Below are 14,590 nucleotides of genomic sequence, written 5' to 3'. Positions count from 1 at the left end.
GTAACGCACATTCAACTATAAGTTATTTGAAGTTAGCATTTTAAAAAAAAAAATTACTTAAAAGAGTATTTACGAATTTAAAAATTCATCCACGCCTTACATTAGACTTGCATTGTTGTTATTGTTTACCTATATAATCATTAATTGTTAATGAACGTAGTTTATTTGATGCGTCTAGTTTTAAAATCACACTTTAAAAACATTGCCATTTTTTTTAAATCGGGGCTTTAGTTTTTGTCACATAGTAGAGGAATATAATTTGTTCTACCAATAACAACAATGTATAGAACAGCTGTGATTTAGTTGGATTTTATTAGAAGATGTTTTTTTAATTTCTTTTTGTTTTTCTTTCTCTTGCTACATAGGAGAGAGTTTGAGACTGAAGTAGGCATGTATTCGTTGACGTGTTTTTTTTTTGTTGGTAAAAGTAACAAGTTTTTGTATAAATCTTCAGCACTAAGGCGGGGGTCTCAAAAATTTACATCACAGAGCTATCTACAACTGAGTAGGCTCAGAAATCCAAAAAAAAAATGAAAATCTCTCTCTCTCATCTTACAAGGATCCTAAGATGTCTACAATCGCTAAAGCATCATCTATATACTCATAACTACATCAACAGCAAAAAGTGATAATGCAGTTCATTTTAATTCGAGGTCGAGGACTGCTGATACTTACAAAACATCTCGAATTTCTCTCCTTCCAAATGATCCGCCATATCACTGCTAGGACAATTTTTCATCTGTTTTTGTTCATGCTACCACTCCCTTCATAGTTTTAGCTTACTAGAGCCTGACCTGCCTTTTAGGCATAGTCCACCTTATGCCTCTGAAATTAGTAAACAAGTTCCATAGTTGGCTAACCACTTTACAGCGTAAAAATAGAAGGTTGATTGTAGTATTTTGTTCTACTTTAATTTAATTAGTATTCAATTTTAACGTTTATGAGATCAATTCCAGCTATGTTGTTTAGTTTTAAATTCATATCTTTTAGTCATAATTCTATTGTTTGAATATCACTAATATTTGTGTAAAATTTTGAAATTATTTTAAACAAAAAATCAACGGCCAATTTAAAAAATAATTTATTATGGACATTCGAATGGGTCTTGTAACACCCCTAAAATGCTAGATCAAGATTTTCATGTCGATACACCGTTGCTTAATTACTATAATATGATTTATTCTCATTTTGGGGATTTTAAATTTTGTGATTCTTGCAACCTTGCTTAACATAAGTGTTATCGTAATTAAAGATATTGTACGGAGGTATTTGCGTAATTTTCTAATTATATTTACATATACATTGAAAGTGTGGGTATAAGATATATAAATATAGTTATATATTTATGCTTTTTGGGTAGTCAACTATTTGTTTGGGCAGTCCCTTTTGGCTGGAATTCGACACACACACTTCCTCTTGGTAAGTGATAAAGAATCTATTTCTATGTTGGGTAATGTTTGATATTTTAATCATATCCGTTCAATAGAACTTAAATTTACATTGAGTAAATATGATTTGAAAAGCTAATCGTATGTATACAACTCTTATGTTTATGTAAAACTCTAATTTTGTTGTTATGAGTACGAAATAAGGGACACAACATAGGACAAGTTCTGTCCAGATTCTGGAATTAGAAATTTTGTTTATTCAACTGTTAGTGTTTTGATTATATATTTGTGTACAAAACGTATTTTGCGGTGATTCCTGATTATTTGCAAGCTTAGGATATGTACCTACATCTTTTATGAAGGATATAAAGTCCACTTTTGTTGTTTCCTGTTTCAAATCTAAGTTGCGACATGAAGTGCTTTTGTTGAACATAGTTACTGTTTTGGGAATTTAGTCGTATTTGTACAAGCTAGGCTTACTTGTGAAGATAATCCTATTTTACATCAACATTATTGAGCTGCAGGGAATTAAAGAAGTTATTTAATTGTATTCTTAAGGTTGTATATACTCGTGAACAAGTTAAGGACCTTCGTACGTTGGTTGGTCTATGGTTTGAACTCTTGAAGTAGTGTTGGACTGTTTCTTGTCTAAAGAACTGAGGTTTGTGTATAAACTTATACTTATACTATTTTTAACTGTTGGTATATCTGAAAGATTATCTTGGTACCTTGGTTACCTCTTGTCACTTTGAATTATCGTGTTGTTGTCATTTAAGACGTTAAAGACTCTTGTGTGACTCACTCAATTGTACGGAATATTTGAGCACTTGACACTCTTGTTGGGACGTTGTCCTTTTGTGGTTGTGACTTTGTCACTATTTGCATGCCTCTTGATTAGGATCATTTGCTATCTTGACTTTGGATTTTTAGTTCGTCTTAAGTATGGGAGTTGTCCATTTTAAGTACGAACGAGAAAGCTATTTTTAATATAGTTATTGATTCTTTTGATTATTGGGCTTTGAGCCTTTTTGATACAGGGCGTCGACCTTTCTTGATACATGTTCGTGCTTGGTGTGACGACGTGATGTATATATTGGGCGAGTCTTGCTAATGAACCTCTTGGAAAATTGTGCTATGAACGTTATTAACATTTGGATCTTTAAAAATCCAAGTTGATACTCTTTGTTTATTGTTTACTCGATTTACTAATTCTGTTTCAATTGTGCTGCCCTAAACTTGAGAATGATAACTTGGTGAATCTGAGGGCTTCAGATCTATAGTTTTTACACCACTAAGCTATACGCTTGACGATAATCGTTTCTATCATAGAGATTGCTTGAGAGGACGCTTGAAGTTGATCATTGAAGATGGAGATTTCGAAAGCCTTAAGGAATATTACACTTGCATATAGGCATATATATTTTGTATAAACCTTGGAACTTGTACATGATCTATATGTTATATATTTACATGAGATTTTGAGGGCTGATTTCGTCATGTCACCATGGGTTGTAATATAAGCATGGCTATACATTGTACTTTTTTTGGGTTGTGCAAACCCAAGTCTTGTAATATACTAATTTACTATATGTTTTGTAAGTTTGTGTGAAGCATGAACAAGTTGATTTCGCTACACGAAAGTTAATAATTTTTTTGTTATTTCATCATTAAGTGTGAAGATAATATATGCATGAAAAGCTCGTCGGTTATTGCTTAACATATTTTGGGTGAATTTTTCATCATAACTTAAAATTGTGTCATATAAATTTTGACCTCAAATAAATATTTTAATGGGAAAAATGCACATGTTTAACTAAATTATTCGTTATGAACCTAATTCCTCGAACAAATTAAAATCAATATGCCCTTCGTTGATCCATTTTAATTGTCACAAATATTAAATTAAGTTTCTTGTCAAGTTATAATATTCCTTGGAAATGGTCGCTACAAAAAAACATATTATTTTTTTCTTGATTTATCAAAAGTAATAAATAAAACATTACAGAACAAACAAAAAAATAAAAAATAGGAAGATGATATTATTGGAACTGCTTACGTGGCACCGGGTGATGATTGTTGAATTATTTTTCGCTCCGCACATCACTTAAAACAAACCAAAAAGAAAGTTGAATGAAGAGCAAGAAATGACAAATAGCAATCAACTCCACTGTTTTGACAAATGCAGTCATCGCCGTCTCTTCTGAATTCCTCTTTTTTTTTTTTCTTTCATTCACCATTTCTCAGGTAAAAATAAAGTCTCTATCTTTCTCACCATCTCTTTATGTGTGAAAACTGAAAATTGAGGGATGTATGGGAAGCAGAAGAAGTTAAGGCCTCGACTTGACCGGACAAATGCCCTAAAAAACGTTGATTACGACGCTTCACAGTCGGTTCCGTCTTCGCCGTCGACGTTAAGAGATCAACCTGCTCACCGGACTAGGTCGCTTGACCTTTATCCTGTACCTGACCGTACAAGTTTCAGAATCGACGGTGCTGCTGGTGAATTCGACACTATTTGCCGCTCGCTAGGGCTTTCTCCTGAAGACTTTGCGATTCCGGTGGCTGCGTGGGAAGCTAGAAAACATTGCTCTCGTTCTGACAGATTGCGCAGCACCAGGTTTTCGGATGACCGCCGTGACTCTGATATTAAGCTTGAGGACGCGAATGAACTGTCTGATAGTGTTACAACTGCTGTTAGGGTTACAGTTGACGCTGAATCGAACAGCCGGTTAAATAATTTGCCTGAAAATGTGAATGAGGTGACGATTAGTGAATCGGATGTAGAGACGGAATGCTCTCACTCTGACTGTTTTGGCTCTGAGGATGAGCTTGAGACTGCTGATGAGGTTAGAAATGGTGGTAGGGGTATTGTTGGCGGTAAATTGAAGCACTTATTATATTCATCACCTGAGAATTTGATTAAGGTTAGGGTTAGTGAATCAGTGGATGATAATTTGCCAACGGATGTGAAATGTGGAATTAAGGGTTTCAGACCACCAAGGCTGGCTCCTCCAGCGACAGATGTGGACGATTTCACATCTGCTTGGGATTTTATCAAAAGTTTTGGTCCTGCCGATGATGAAGATATGGTTTCACCGTTACATGATGAGAGCACTTCTGATGACATACTTGTGAACGAGCAAGTAGAAGAGATTGCTAAGAACGAAGAGCGTAGTGAAGATTTTGTAAGAAATGCTTCACAAGTATCAGAATCTTCTTCGGAAATGTCCACTGATAAGGATAACAACTCCTCAGTCTTGAGGGCAGAAAATGATGGAGCCTGTGAAAAGCCACTCGAGCAGGCTGTAATAGATGCTGCTGAAAGTTCTAAGTCACCTTGTGATGATTCTTACAGCCTGATATCAAAGACAAGCTCCAATTCACCCACCGGTGAATCCAGTGACGTTATCTCGGAGATGAGCTCTAAGTCACAGAGTAATGATTCATATGCATTGATTTCAAATCCTTTACCTTCTGTTTCTCCAAATGGTTCCCCCAGTATAAAATCTTGGCAGAAGGGCGACTTTCTTGGGAGTGGATCATTTGGGACAGTGTATGAAGGCTTTACCGAGTAAGTGATTACATTTTACATCAATCCAGACTATGATATTGATACCAAGTAAATATGGATTCTTTGGTCTGTCCTTTGTTCTTTTGCATTTCTTGATTCCTTGCATTTTCAGACAGACTCCTTGCCTGCATTCCTTTTATATATATATATATAAATTTTATATGTAGACACAGAGGCACCGAGACAAATATGTGTATCTATATATATACATGTGTGTGAGGGTGGGGTGGTGGTGGCGGCGGCTAAGGTTGAGCGACTAGCTACTGCAATATTTGATGTCTATCTATCTCACCGTGCTCCTTAATACACCTATAGAGGCCCGCAGAAAGAATGTTGTACTCATCTTATGTGTGTGTATCTTTTTCTAGTAGAAAAATATGTTTCTTTTCTTAAGATTTCCTTGTTCTGCTGCGTGCAGTGATGGATTCTTTTTTGCCGTCAAAGAAGTTTCGTTGATTGACCCAGGAAACCAACAAAGCCTTCTTCAACTTGAACAGGTATTAGTTGGCCATTTCACTGCTTATTTTTTTGGATTTTGTTTCTCCCTTATTCTCCTTACACCTTGTTTCTTTGTGCAGGAGATTTCTCTTCTAAGTCGTTTTCGACATAGAAACATAGTTCGCTATCATGGCACAAACAAGGTATGCTATCATAATCTGGAGTGTACATCTTCTGCATACTTCCTCTTTGTTGTGTAATTTGTGAAACTATTGTTCAATTGTGCTGTACACATGGAAAAAAGTACTACTATTAGATATTTTGGAAAGACGAATCTCTTTGGATCTTTTAATTGGTAACAGCATTGACTAGATGGAGATCTGAATTCTGATGACAGAACTGCAAAATTAAGAGAATTATTCTTCTCATCCTTACTTACAAATGCACAATGTTTTTCTATCTTCAGGACGAGAGCAAACTGTATATCTTTCTTGAGCTTGTTACAAAAGGTTCACTTGCTAGTGTTTATCGCAAGTATCGCTTGCGTGATTCCCATGTTTCAGATTACACCAGGCAAATCTTGAGTGGGTTGCATTATCTTCATTCCAGAGAAGTGATGCACAGGTGATACATATGTTCTCTCTACCTTGCTGAGTTGTGGTTATTATTTGTCTTCTCTTGCAATCAATGGGAGCAATATCTTGATTTGTTGACGTCGTCTGCATGTGGAACTCATCTCTCCATCACTAGAAGACCATTTAGTTGTCATCGTGCCATGTTCTAAATAAATTTATTTGATTCTGAGTGTGTAGTCTGTGAGCATTTCCTTGCTAAGAAATATCTTGCTTTGGTATCATCGAACTTCAAATCTCTTACTATGTGCATGTGAAAAGGCTAAATTGTGTACAATATCTTTTGCATCTTCATTAAGGCACCATTTGTTGGCATTATGGCATTTGAATGAAATGTTGTCTCTAGATTTGAACACCGAATGGTTAAGACTGCTTTTCTCAACATAATAAATATACAATTCAAATAGAAAAATACTCATTCCGTTTCAATTTGTTTGTCTTACTTTCCTTTTTAGTCTGTTTTAAAAAAACCTCTTCTCTTTTTCGGGCTCTAAATCTAACTTTCTACATGGCATGTTTAAGTCTATAAGATTAAAGGGCCAGATATAGAAGTCCTTCCCATTTTTTTTAAACTAGTATTAATTCAAACAAGGCAAACAAATTGAAATTGAGGGAGTAATTAAATATGAGAAATATATTTATTAAAATAAATATATGAGAAATATAAATGTAAAAAATAAAATCATGGAGGGAACTCCTTACCTTTTTCAATCTGGTTGGACAAGGACCGAATCAATATGCTCATGGAGTGGTCTCATTGGATAACTCTTGGAAGGTGTATGTGATGTGCCTATATGAGCTCATTAAAATATGGTCCTTGCTGTTTACGGAAAGGTTTGTTCTCTGTATCTGCAAAGAACTCTAATTAGGAGTTGTCGAATAAATGGTGCTAGTGTTTGGGCTTCTGTAAAAAAAGAGGATGGTAGGGGAAAAGATGATCAGTTAACTGTCAGTCAGTCATATTTTCCTTTGCATAGGCAGAGTGGCCAAGCGACTTTTTTATTACACTATAATATCTGTATGACTTCATTGAGAATATGCGAAGTCTCTGAATACATTTTTATATGATGTCGTGGAAACTTCTTCTTTCTAAAACACTTGTTTATGCTCTTCTTGAAGGGACATTAAGTGTGCCAATATATTGGTGGATGCTAATGGTTCAGTGAAGCTTGCAGATTTTGGACTGGCAAAGGTGAGATAGTTATGCAATCTGTAGTTTTTTCCTTTTCTTGGTCTTATATCAATCCACTAACTTAATCTGAAACTAGCTGGGGTTGGCTATATGAATTGTTTAAATCAGTTCCAATTCTACTCACCCTGGTTCATTACAACACATAATAATTTGTCCTTTCGCTCAAATTACTACTTCTCGTCTTGTAACTTGATAATTTCTTTACAGGCAACGCAAATGAATAACATCAAGTCTTGCAAAGGAACTGCATTCTGGATGGCCCCAGAGGTTTGTCTTCCGCATCACAGTTTTTCGAACTTGGAAGTCTATAATTCCTACTCTCTGAACCCCCAAAACCCACAGACCATAGATTTTTGATGCCTGTAAGTGGTTAAAAGTCATGGAAAAACAAGTGGATACAATCTTTCAGTCAGTGTTTTTTAAAAAAAATAAAAATAAAATTGGGGCCTCACTTCTATGCAGACTTGGTGCAAAATATGGCACATAAGAAAAAAGATCCATAATAGGCATTACCAATTTTTTGTAAGGTTTAGTTCAATAGGAATCTTCTAGTTTTGATAGCGATTTTTTTGGCAAAGAACAGAAGTTGTTGAGAACTTTTGGTGCTAGATAACCTGATTTTTCATACGGTGGATTGCTACGGGTATAATTGGAACGACATGGTTGGTGAGGAATCACATAGATGACCCAATTAGCTTGCAATTGAGGCATTGTTGCTGCTGTATAGTCTCACTCAGGGGTTTCTTTTCCTTTCTAATTTCATGCTGTATTGACATATGTTATTGATCCAATTAATTTTTGATAAACATTTTAATGAGGAGCTATTGAGTAATTTGCTATGGAGGCTTAGGTTTGGGAAAAGAAAGATAATGCACATCATACATGCCTATACTGTTAAGGATTTGTTAAGTGTTGATAGATGTTGCAATAGCTTAGATGAAGTTGCTTGTGCAATTTATGTAGCTCATGAGATACAATGTAACAATTTAGGAGTAGAGTTCCACATATCTCTGCTGAAGCAACTGTCTGTTGGTAGAAGCAGGATACCTCTGGTTAATCCTGCCTAGGAAATTGTCATTTACTTCAAGCCATTCAGTTTTCCATATTTTGAATGATTTCCAGGTGATCATATTTACTCTTTGCCATAATCTATTTGCATCGTTTTCTTATTGTTGAGTTTTAGCAATATAGCAAAAGATTAAATGGGTTCAAGATATTTACAGGGCTGGCTCATAAATTTGTCTTGGAGCTATTTCAGGTTGTTAATAGGAAGAGCAACGGATATGGTACTCCTGCTGATATATGGAGTTTGGGTTGCACTGTCTTAGAGATGTTAACTGGACAAATTCCTTATTCTCACTTGGAAGGGGTATGTTATATCTCAATGATTGAATTTTCTCTATGGAAATTGCAACCACTTAACTTTATGATGTATGTTTTGCTTGAGTGGGAGTATGAGAATGACTTCACCAGATTCTACAATTGATCTCTTGCTTGTTTAATGTATGAATCATCTAAAATATGTTAGTCTAAAGTGAAATAGGAGATTATTATGAACTCAATTGCAAAGGTTTAGTGAGAACATATAATTTTCAAGAAATTTACATTCATGATCTAGTAGTTGACAACTGCTTGTACGTTAATTTATGTTCTCTTTTAACAACCACTGTAGATTTTCCTGAAAATATTCTTCTATGAGCATGGGCGGGTGTCTTTTAGTATCTGTTTCTCACTTCAATTGTAATAGATCTTCCTTAAGCTTTAAGGTGTAGGCCTGTAGCTGATCTACACATCAGAGGTAACTGTTGTTGCATAACATTGCATAACCAGTTCAAGTATTTTATATTCTTGGAAGAAGTCTACTTAGTAATAGTACTAGTAAGCACACTGATAATTACAACAATACAAGTCCTGAATAATCTAGTTTCTTTTTGCCCAAATAATGGAACTTCATGACTATACAAATAGAGGAAAAAAACATGGTTTATGGCTTAGAGAAGCTCTAGTTTTCCTCAGGTTTTAAGGGTATTCACATGTTAAGATCTTATCATTGTTTTGTGGGACAGATGCAAGCACTGTTCAGGATAGGCAGAGGTGAACCTCCTCCTATACCAGATACCTTATCGACAGAAGCTCAGGATTTCATAAAAAGCTGTTTGCGAGTTAATCCAAATGATCGACCAACTGCAGCTGAGCTACTAGAACATCCATTCGTTATGAAGCCACTGTCAAATTTCTCAGGTCCTTTAGCGCCATAAATTCTGTTGTCAATTGTACTGAGGTAAATACCATCTGCATCTGTCAAGGTATAGGGAGTTCTATAGTTTGTCCTCCTTCCCACAAATTCAGAAAGAAATGAAGTCTTGTGTGGGAGGGGATATGAAATGGCTTTTGGTAGCATTAAAAAAACCGACTTCTCTATAGAATAAGCTTATGAGAGACTATTGAGTTAAACTTCCCTTAAGAGAAATGTTTTTGTTTTAAGCTATTTCAACCTCACAAGTCATCAGTATTCATTCATTGTTAAGCGGGAATTTCAAGGTCTATTATATGCTTCTCTTGTATTTAGTTAGTTCTCCTTTTTAAACCTGTCTAGAATTCATGCTAGCATTTACATGATATGCAATTTGATACAGTGTACTCTCTAAGTTTTCATGCTCTTGCTCTCTCAAAAAGAAAATGGGTCTGCAAGCAGTGAACGGACTCAGGATTTTCTTTCAGGAGGTTCGAAAAATAAAAATATAAACGTTTAAATAAATGCCCTTTGAAATTTTTATGGTTTAAAACCACACTTTTGGCACGTTTTTTAAAATAAAAAATGCTTGAAAAACAGAATTCATTTTAAAACAAAAATAGAGTAATACTATAAAGGAAAATTAAATAAATGTTGTTGCAGGGATTCGAACCTGAGGCGTGCAGCATAATAATCAGTGGTCTTACCATCAAGCCATCTATTTATATTTGTTATCGAGGGGGTTCAAAATATATGCATCTACAGAAATACAAAAAATTTACCTTATATATCGTGTATTTTTTGCCGAGGGTGTTCGGGTGAACACCCTGGACCCAACGTGGGCCCGCCGTTGTCTGCAAGTACTCATCGGATGCTTCGAGGACCGTGCAAGTCAGGGATCAATTTCAAATGAGATGCTTGTATAGGGAATTGGTTTGTGTTGCATCTAAGAAGTCTGTCAACTGAAAATTGCAAATACTTGGAGGTGAGTGGTCATGGGTAAGTTGTAAGTAAGATTGAACAACAAAGTTCACACATTGCACTTGTGCCTGGTTGTGCTCTGTCTATCCAAGATAAAAAGTAAATTGTTAGTGAAAATATCATTATATTATAAAGAAAATTGTATATACTAGATAAATGGTATTGCTTGGTACACAAAGGACAATGATTGCACAGTTGGAAATGCTTCTTTTGCTGTTTTCCCCTGTTTTGTTAAATGTGTAAACATGTGATGTACTGTTAAAATTCATAGTTGACCTTATGTGATGGAAGATGAAGTACCTGTGTTTGCCAAGATACCTGAGAATCCTGGTACGATGGAAGCATTGTCCAGTTCAGTTATTTGCTAAATTGTGGCTTTCATACTCCATCAGAATTTGAGCGGCAGGCATTATCAGCCTGGAACTATAATAAGATGCAAAAGATCAGGTTTTCAAATCACTGGTTATCATTCTTACATTGGGAAGGCATGGTGTGCTAAAAAAATCTAAACATAGCACAATAAAGCTTTAACTGTGGACGGCAAGATATTCACGACTAAATAGGTGCGCTGATAATCCAACAAACTTGAACATATTCAATTCTGAATTTGTACAAAGGCTTACCTGCATATTTGCTATTGAGCAGGCAGCCAGAGAATACTTGTAAGTTTCTTCATTAATGAGAATACAATGTGCACGATAAATTGTTGCACAACTAGTAAAACAAATAATCATATTATTAGCTATGACTGTTACTGATATAGACTTTAGTATCCAGTAAACCTACAATATCCCCAGCAGTTTCTGCGAGATTTCTTCATCACGGCAGTTTTTGATGAGATAAACTCATTATATTTTGAAACCCTATGAACAGTGGCAAAGAGTTCACGAGCACATATTTGCAGCTCTTCTTCGCTCTGTGCTATTGTTTCCTGCAGTTTGGCCTTTGATAGCCAATGAGAATCAGGATTATACATATAAGAACACCCCACAAATTAACATTCATCGACATTTAGAAGTCATGCATTACAATATAATTCTGACACATTGCAAAAAGACTTACCTTTGAGAAGTCCACCGCCTCTGTGTCAACCTGACGCAACTTCCCAGTTTCTGTTTCAACTTTCTCAAAACTAACTTTCTGGCTTCTGTTGCATAGCTAGATGTAAAATCCTGTCTTTCCTTCTTTACCAAGTCCAACTGACATCAATCATAAAAGGCTTTGCTTATAGTCATGTTAGGCTTCAAGGCTTTTATAAGTTATAACGATTACACTAAATTTATGGCCTTGTGTTTATCTGCAAACAAACTTCGTTGGTGTCTCGACCTTGTAAAATCATCTTGAAGGATTTATAAACCAAGCAAGATGGGCCTCAGAGACACGGTTATACATCAGAATGAATTAACAGAAGACATTGATCAAGCTGATAGACCTCAACGTCTTAATTTGCAATAAGGGTAACAGTACCTTATTCATTCTCAAATCCAGACGTTGAAAGGCCAAAAATTCTCACTTGTGTAAAGACACACATGCATGCAAGAGGAAAATAACACTAAAATTGCATGGTTAAAGCAAAGAGGCTGATAAAACTGATCGACTATTTAATACGCTAAATAAAGAGAACAGAAAACTCAGCTGATGAGACATGATAAGTCAATCTCTACTGTAACTTCAATTGCTATTGTCCCAATTTATGTGGCACAATTGAAATTTCGAGACCCAAACTTCTAAACCCTGATCTTGAATTTGGGTGTAGAAGTTTTTAAGTTTTTTAAAAATAAAATTTATATATTTGGTAACTTCTTAAAAAGTAATAGTAATTCACAATTATTAACAACTTAAAAGGCATATAACAAAATTTCGGTCAAAGAAAAACTTGATTGACGCTCGAAATTTCAACAGTGTTACATGAAGTGGAATTGAAGGAGTAAAACTCTTAAGAAGCTCAATCGAGAAATCGTCTATGTAGAAAACTTGAATTTCCCTTGATAAGTCATCTAAATTATCTGCTGAGAATTCAATATGCATAGAGGTTGAGTGGGTGCCAACTTGATATAATGGGAGTTATGACTATTAACTGAATGCTACTTGTAAGCAATCAACTGAGGTGGACAATACAATAGAATATTCTTCCAACCTTGTCTTCTTACTCATACTCTTACAGCTCTATTTGGTCCAACTAAACTAGCATGCAATACAACAAATCCTAGCCTAAAGAACAACAAACCTTGGATTACTAGGAACTTAAATCTCGTAATGTCGAATGGAAGTTACGTCATTGTTCTTTCAAACAACAATTAACAATAGGAAAGAGTATGAGACTATACCTCCTTAAAGATTGGTTGCAGTTGAGCATCAGCTCCTCCAGCTTCTTGTAGTCATTCCTAGCTGCAGAGTCGAGGTCCACGCCTTCTCCTCCCATCTATTCCTCTGGTTCTCAATATCCCTTTCCAAAGCCAGGACCTCCCTTTTCATCCTCTCTGCATCCTGGCATTATTCCCTTGATCCTCCACCCTATTCTTCAACTCCTTGTTCTCAACACAAATCATCTCCTCCTCTGCAACCATAGTCTCAAAGCCTTTCTCCGTCGCCATCATATGCCCTTCTAACTGTTCAATCATGGCATGGAATTTCTTTACATCTTCCTCCAATGCACTCTTCTCATTCTCCAACACGTTTTTCTTTGATGGACCTGTCTCCATTGCCTCCAACTTCTCCTCTTGAGCCTTCACATCCCTCCAAAACATTCTCATTCTCAATCAACCGCTCCCTTTCTTGTTCCAACTCCCGCTTAAATTGATGATCCAATTCGTCCACTTGATCATCTTTTTCCCCTGAGGTAATGCAAATAACTCTCAATAGCGTAGCTCAACTCCTTATTCTCCGAAGCAGGTGGTTGAGCAGAACTCAGCCCGTGATCATCAAATTTACACAACTGAACAAAGCCAGTGAATTGCTGCATATAGACTAGGCCAATAATGAGGTGTCCCAGGGGCGCGTAATGCCGACTTGTCCACTATCACTGGGAAATTTAAGGATTTCATTAGGCTTTGGATATTGTCTTCTAGTTTTTTGCGAATCTAATGAGGAAAATCCAAAACGAGAGAGGATAAATTTAAGGGTTTAGATGAAGGGCGACTACCGGCAAAGCTTGTATCGGAATCACGGACGCCGGTGGAGAGAAATTGCCGAAGTTGGCGGTGGATGTAGCCGATCCGACACTGCTGGGTTCACACCGCGGCGTCCGGCGCATCTTATTGACGGAAATTGTGGAAGATGCTGCTGTTGATCTGGATAGTGAAAGGTTTTTGAGTTCCCGCTTTGCAATTGAAAAATAGGGTTCCTTCCTTTGGGCGAATTTTGAACAGCGCGCCAAAATCAACTAGAATTATGATATATGCCGGGTTTGTTTTTTTTAATCATACAAATGGTATTAAATTTAGGAAAGGGTCAAAATATCCCTCAATTTTGTTTTATTGGTTGATTATGCCCTCATCGTTAAAATGGAGTATTTTATCCCTACCGTTATTATTTTCGCCATTTTTATGCCTTAATTGGATGGAAAATACAAATAAACTAAAATTACCAATTTTCATTAAAATGACCCGATTTTCTCTTTTAATCCTGGACCCGACCCATTATATCAAATTAAAATCCTAAACACATTTTTCTAATTTCTCCATTTCAATTTTGTTGAAACACATGTTACTAAAATATGTGATCAGATTTGCTACCAATCCCTACATATCAACTTTAATTTTTGGATCTCATTTCTATCAATTTGTGGCTGTTGTTTTCCAGCCTTGATGCTCGCTTGATTATGTTGTTGGTTTCATTTGTTAACGGTGCTTTCAGTTGTTTTCCGGTGGAGTTCTGTTTGTTGGTTGTTTGGAGGTTTGAGAACGATGGTCTGGTGATCATTTGCTGGTTGTTTTAGCTTGGGTGATGGAGGTCTGAGTTTTAATGGGCTGAAATGTGGTTTTACTACCAGATTTTGGCATGGAGAGGATAGTGTTTGAGAGTTGTTTTAGAACGGTTTCGCAGTTGTTTGAATGATTCCGATGGTTGGGTGATTTGTTTATTGTTGTTCCAGCTTGGAACTGACAGAAAATGGTGAAAAAAGGTCTTGTTTTGGTCACCAGATAGTAGAGAAAA

At 36.0% G+C, this 14,590-nt stretch overlaps 1 protein-coding gene and 1 pseudogene across 2 annotated transcripts; one reads left to right on the top strand and one right to left on the bottom strand.

The window, feature by feature from the left end:
- The first annotated feature begins 3,509 nt into the window (after nucleotides 1-3,509).
- On the top strand, nucleotides 3,510-10,750 carry LOC107007880 (mitogen-activated protein kinase kinase kinase 1-like). 2 transcript variants are annotated; one of them, XM_015206711.2, is made up of 9 exons: nucleotides 3,512-4,959; nucleotides 5,378-5,456; nucleotides 5,538-5,600; nucleotides 5,864-6,021; nucleotides 7,149-7,221; nucleotides 7,429-7,488; nucleotides 8,480-8,590; nucleotides 9,288-9,502; nucleotides 10,118-10,257. In XM_015206711.2, exons 1-8 carry the CDS (start codon nucleotides 3,695-3,697, stop codon nucleotides 9,477-9,479), a joined length of 2,001 nt encoding a protein of 666 aa, XP_015062197.1. In that variant the 5' UTR covers nucleotides 3,512-3,694; the 3' UTR covers nucleotides 9,480-9,502; nucleotides 10,118-10,257. The 2 variants fall into 2 exon arrangements, with proteins under 2 accessions (XP_027774074.1, XP_015062197.1); XM_027918273.1 differs by lacking the exon at nucleotides 9,288-9,502 and having other exon boundaries at nucleotides 3,510-4,959; nucleotides 10,118-10,750.
- An 891-nt stretch (nucleotides 10,751-11,641) lies between these two features.
- On the bottom strand, nucleotides 11,642-13,804 carry LOC107025878 (annotated as a pseudogene).
- Between the last annotated feature and the right edge of the window lie 786 nt (nucleotides 13,805-14,590).

Source organism: Solanum pennellii, chromosome 1, assembly GCF_001406875.1.
Source record: "Solanum pennellii chromosome 1, SPENNV200".
Taxonomy (NCBI): Eukaryota; Viridiplantae; Streptophyta; class Magnoliopsida; order Solanales; family Solanaceae; genus Solanum; species Solanum pennellii.
The sequence above is the reverse complement of the archived record's forward strand: the minus strand, read 5'-3'. Positions and strand labels throughout refer to the sequence as shown.

Excerpts from the sequence above, each read along its gene's own strand:
- LOC107007880 (XM_015206711.2), top strand. The coding sequence starts at position 3,695 with ATGTATGGGAAGCAGAAGAAGTTAAGGCCTCGACTTGACCGGACAAAT. Across the intron at positions 4,960-5,377 it reads GTGTATGAAGGCTTTACCGA|TGATGGATTCTTTTTTGCCG; the intron begins GTAAGTGATTAC and ends TGCTGCGTGCAG. Across the intron at positions 7,489-8,479 it reads CATTCTGGATGGCCCCAGAG|GTTGTTAATAGGAAGAGCAA; the intron begins GTTTGTCTTCCG and ends GAGCTATTTCAG.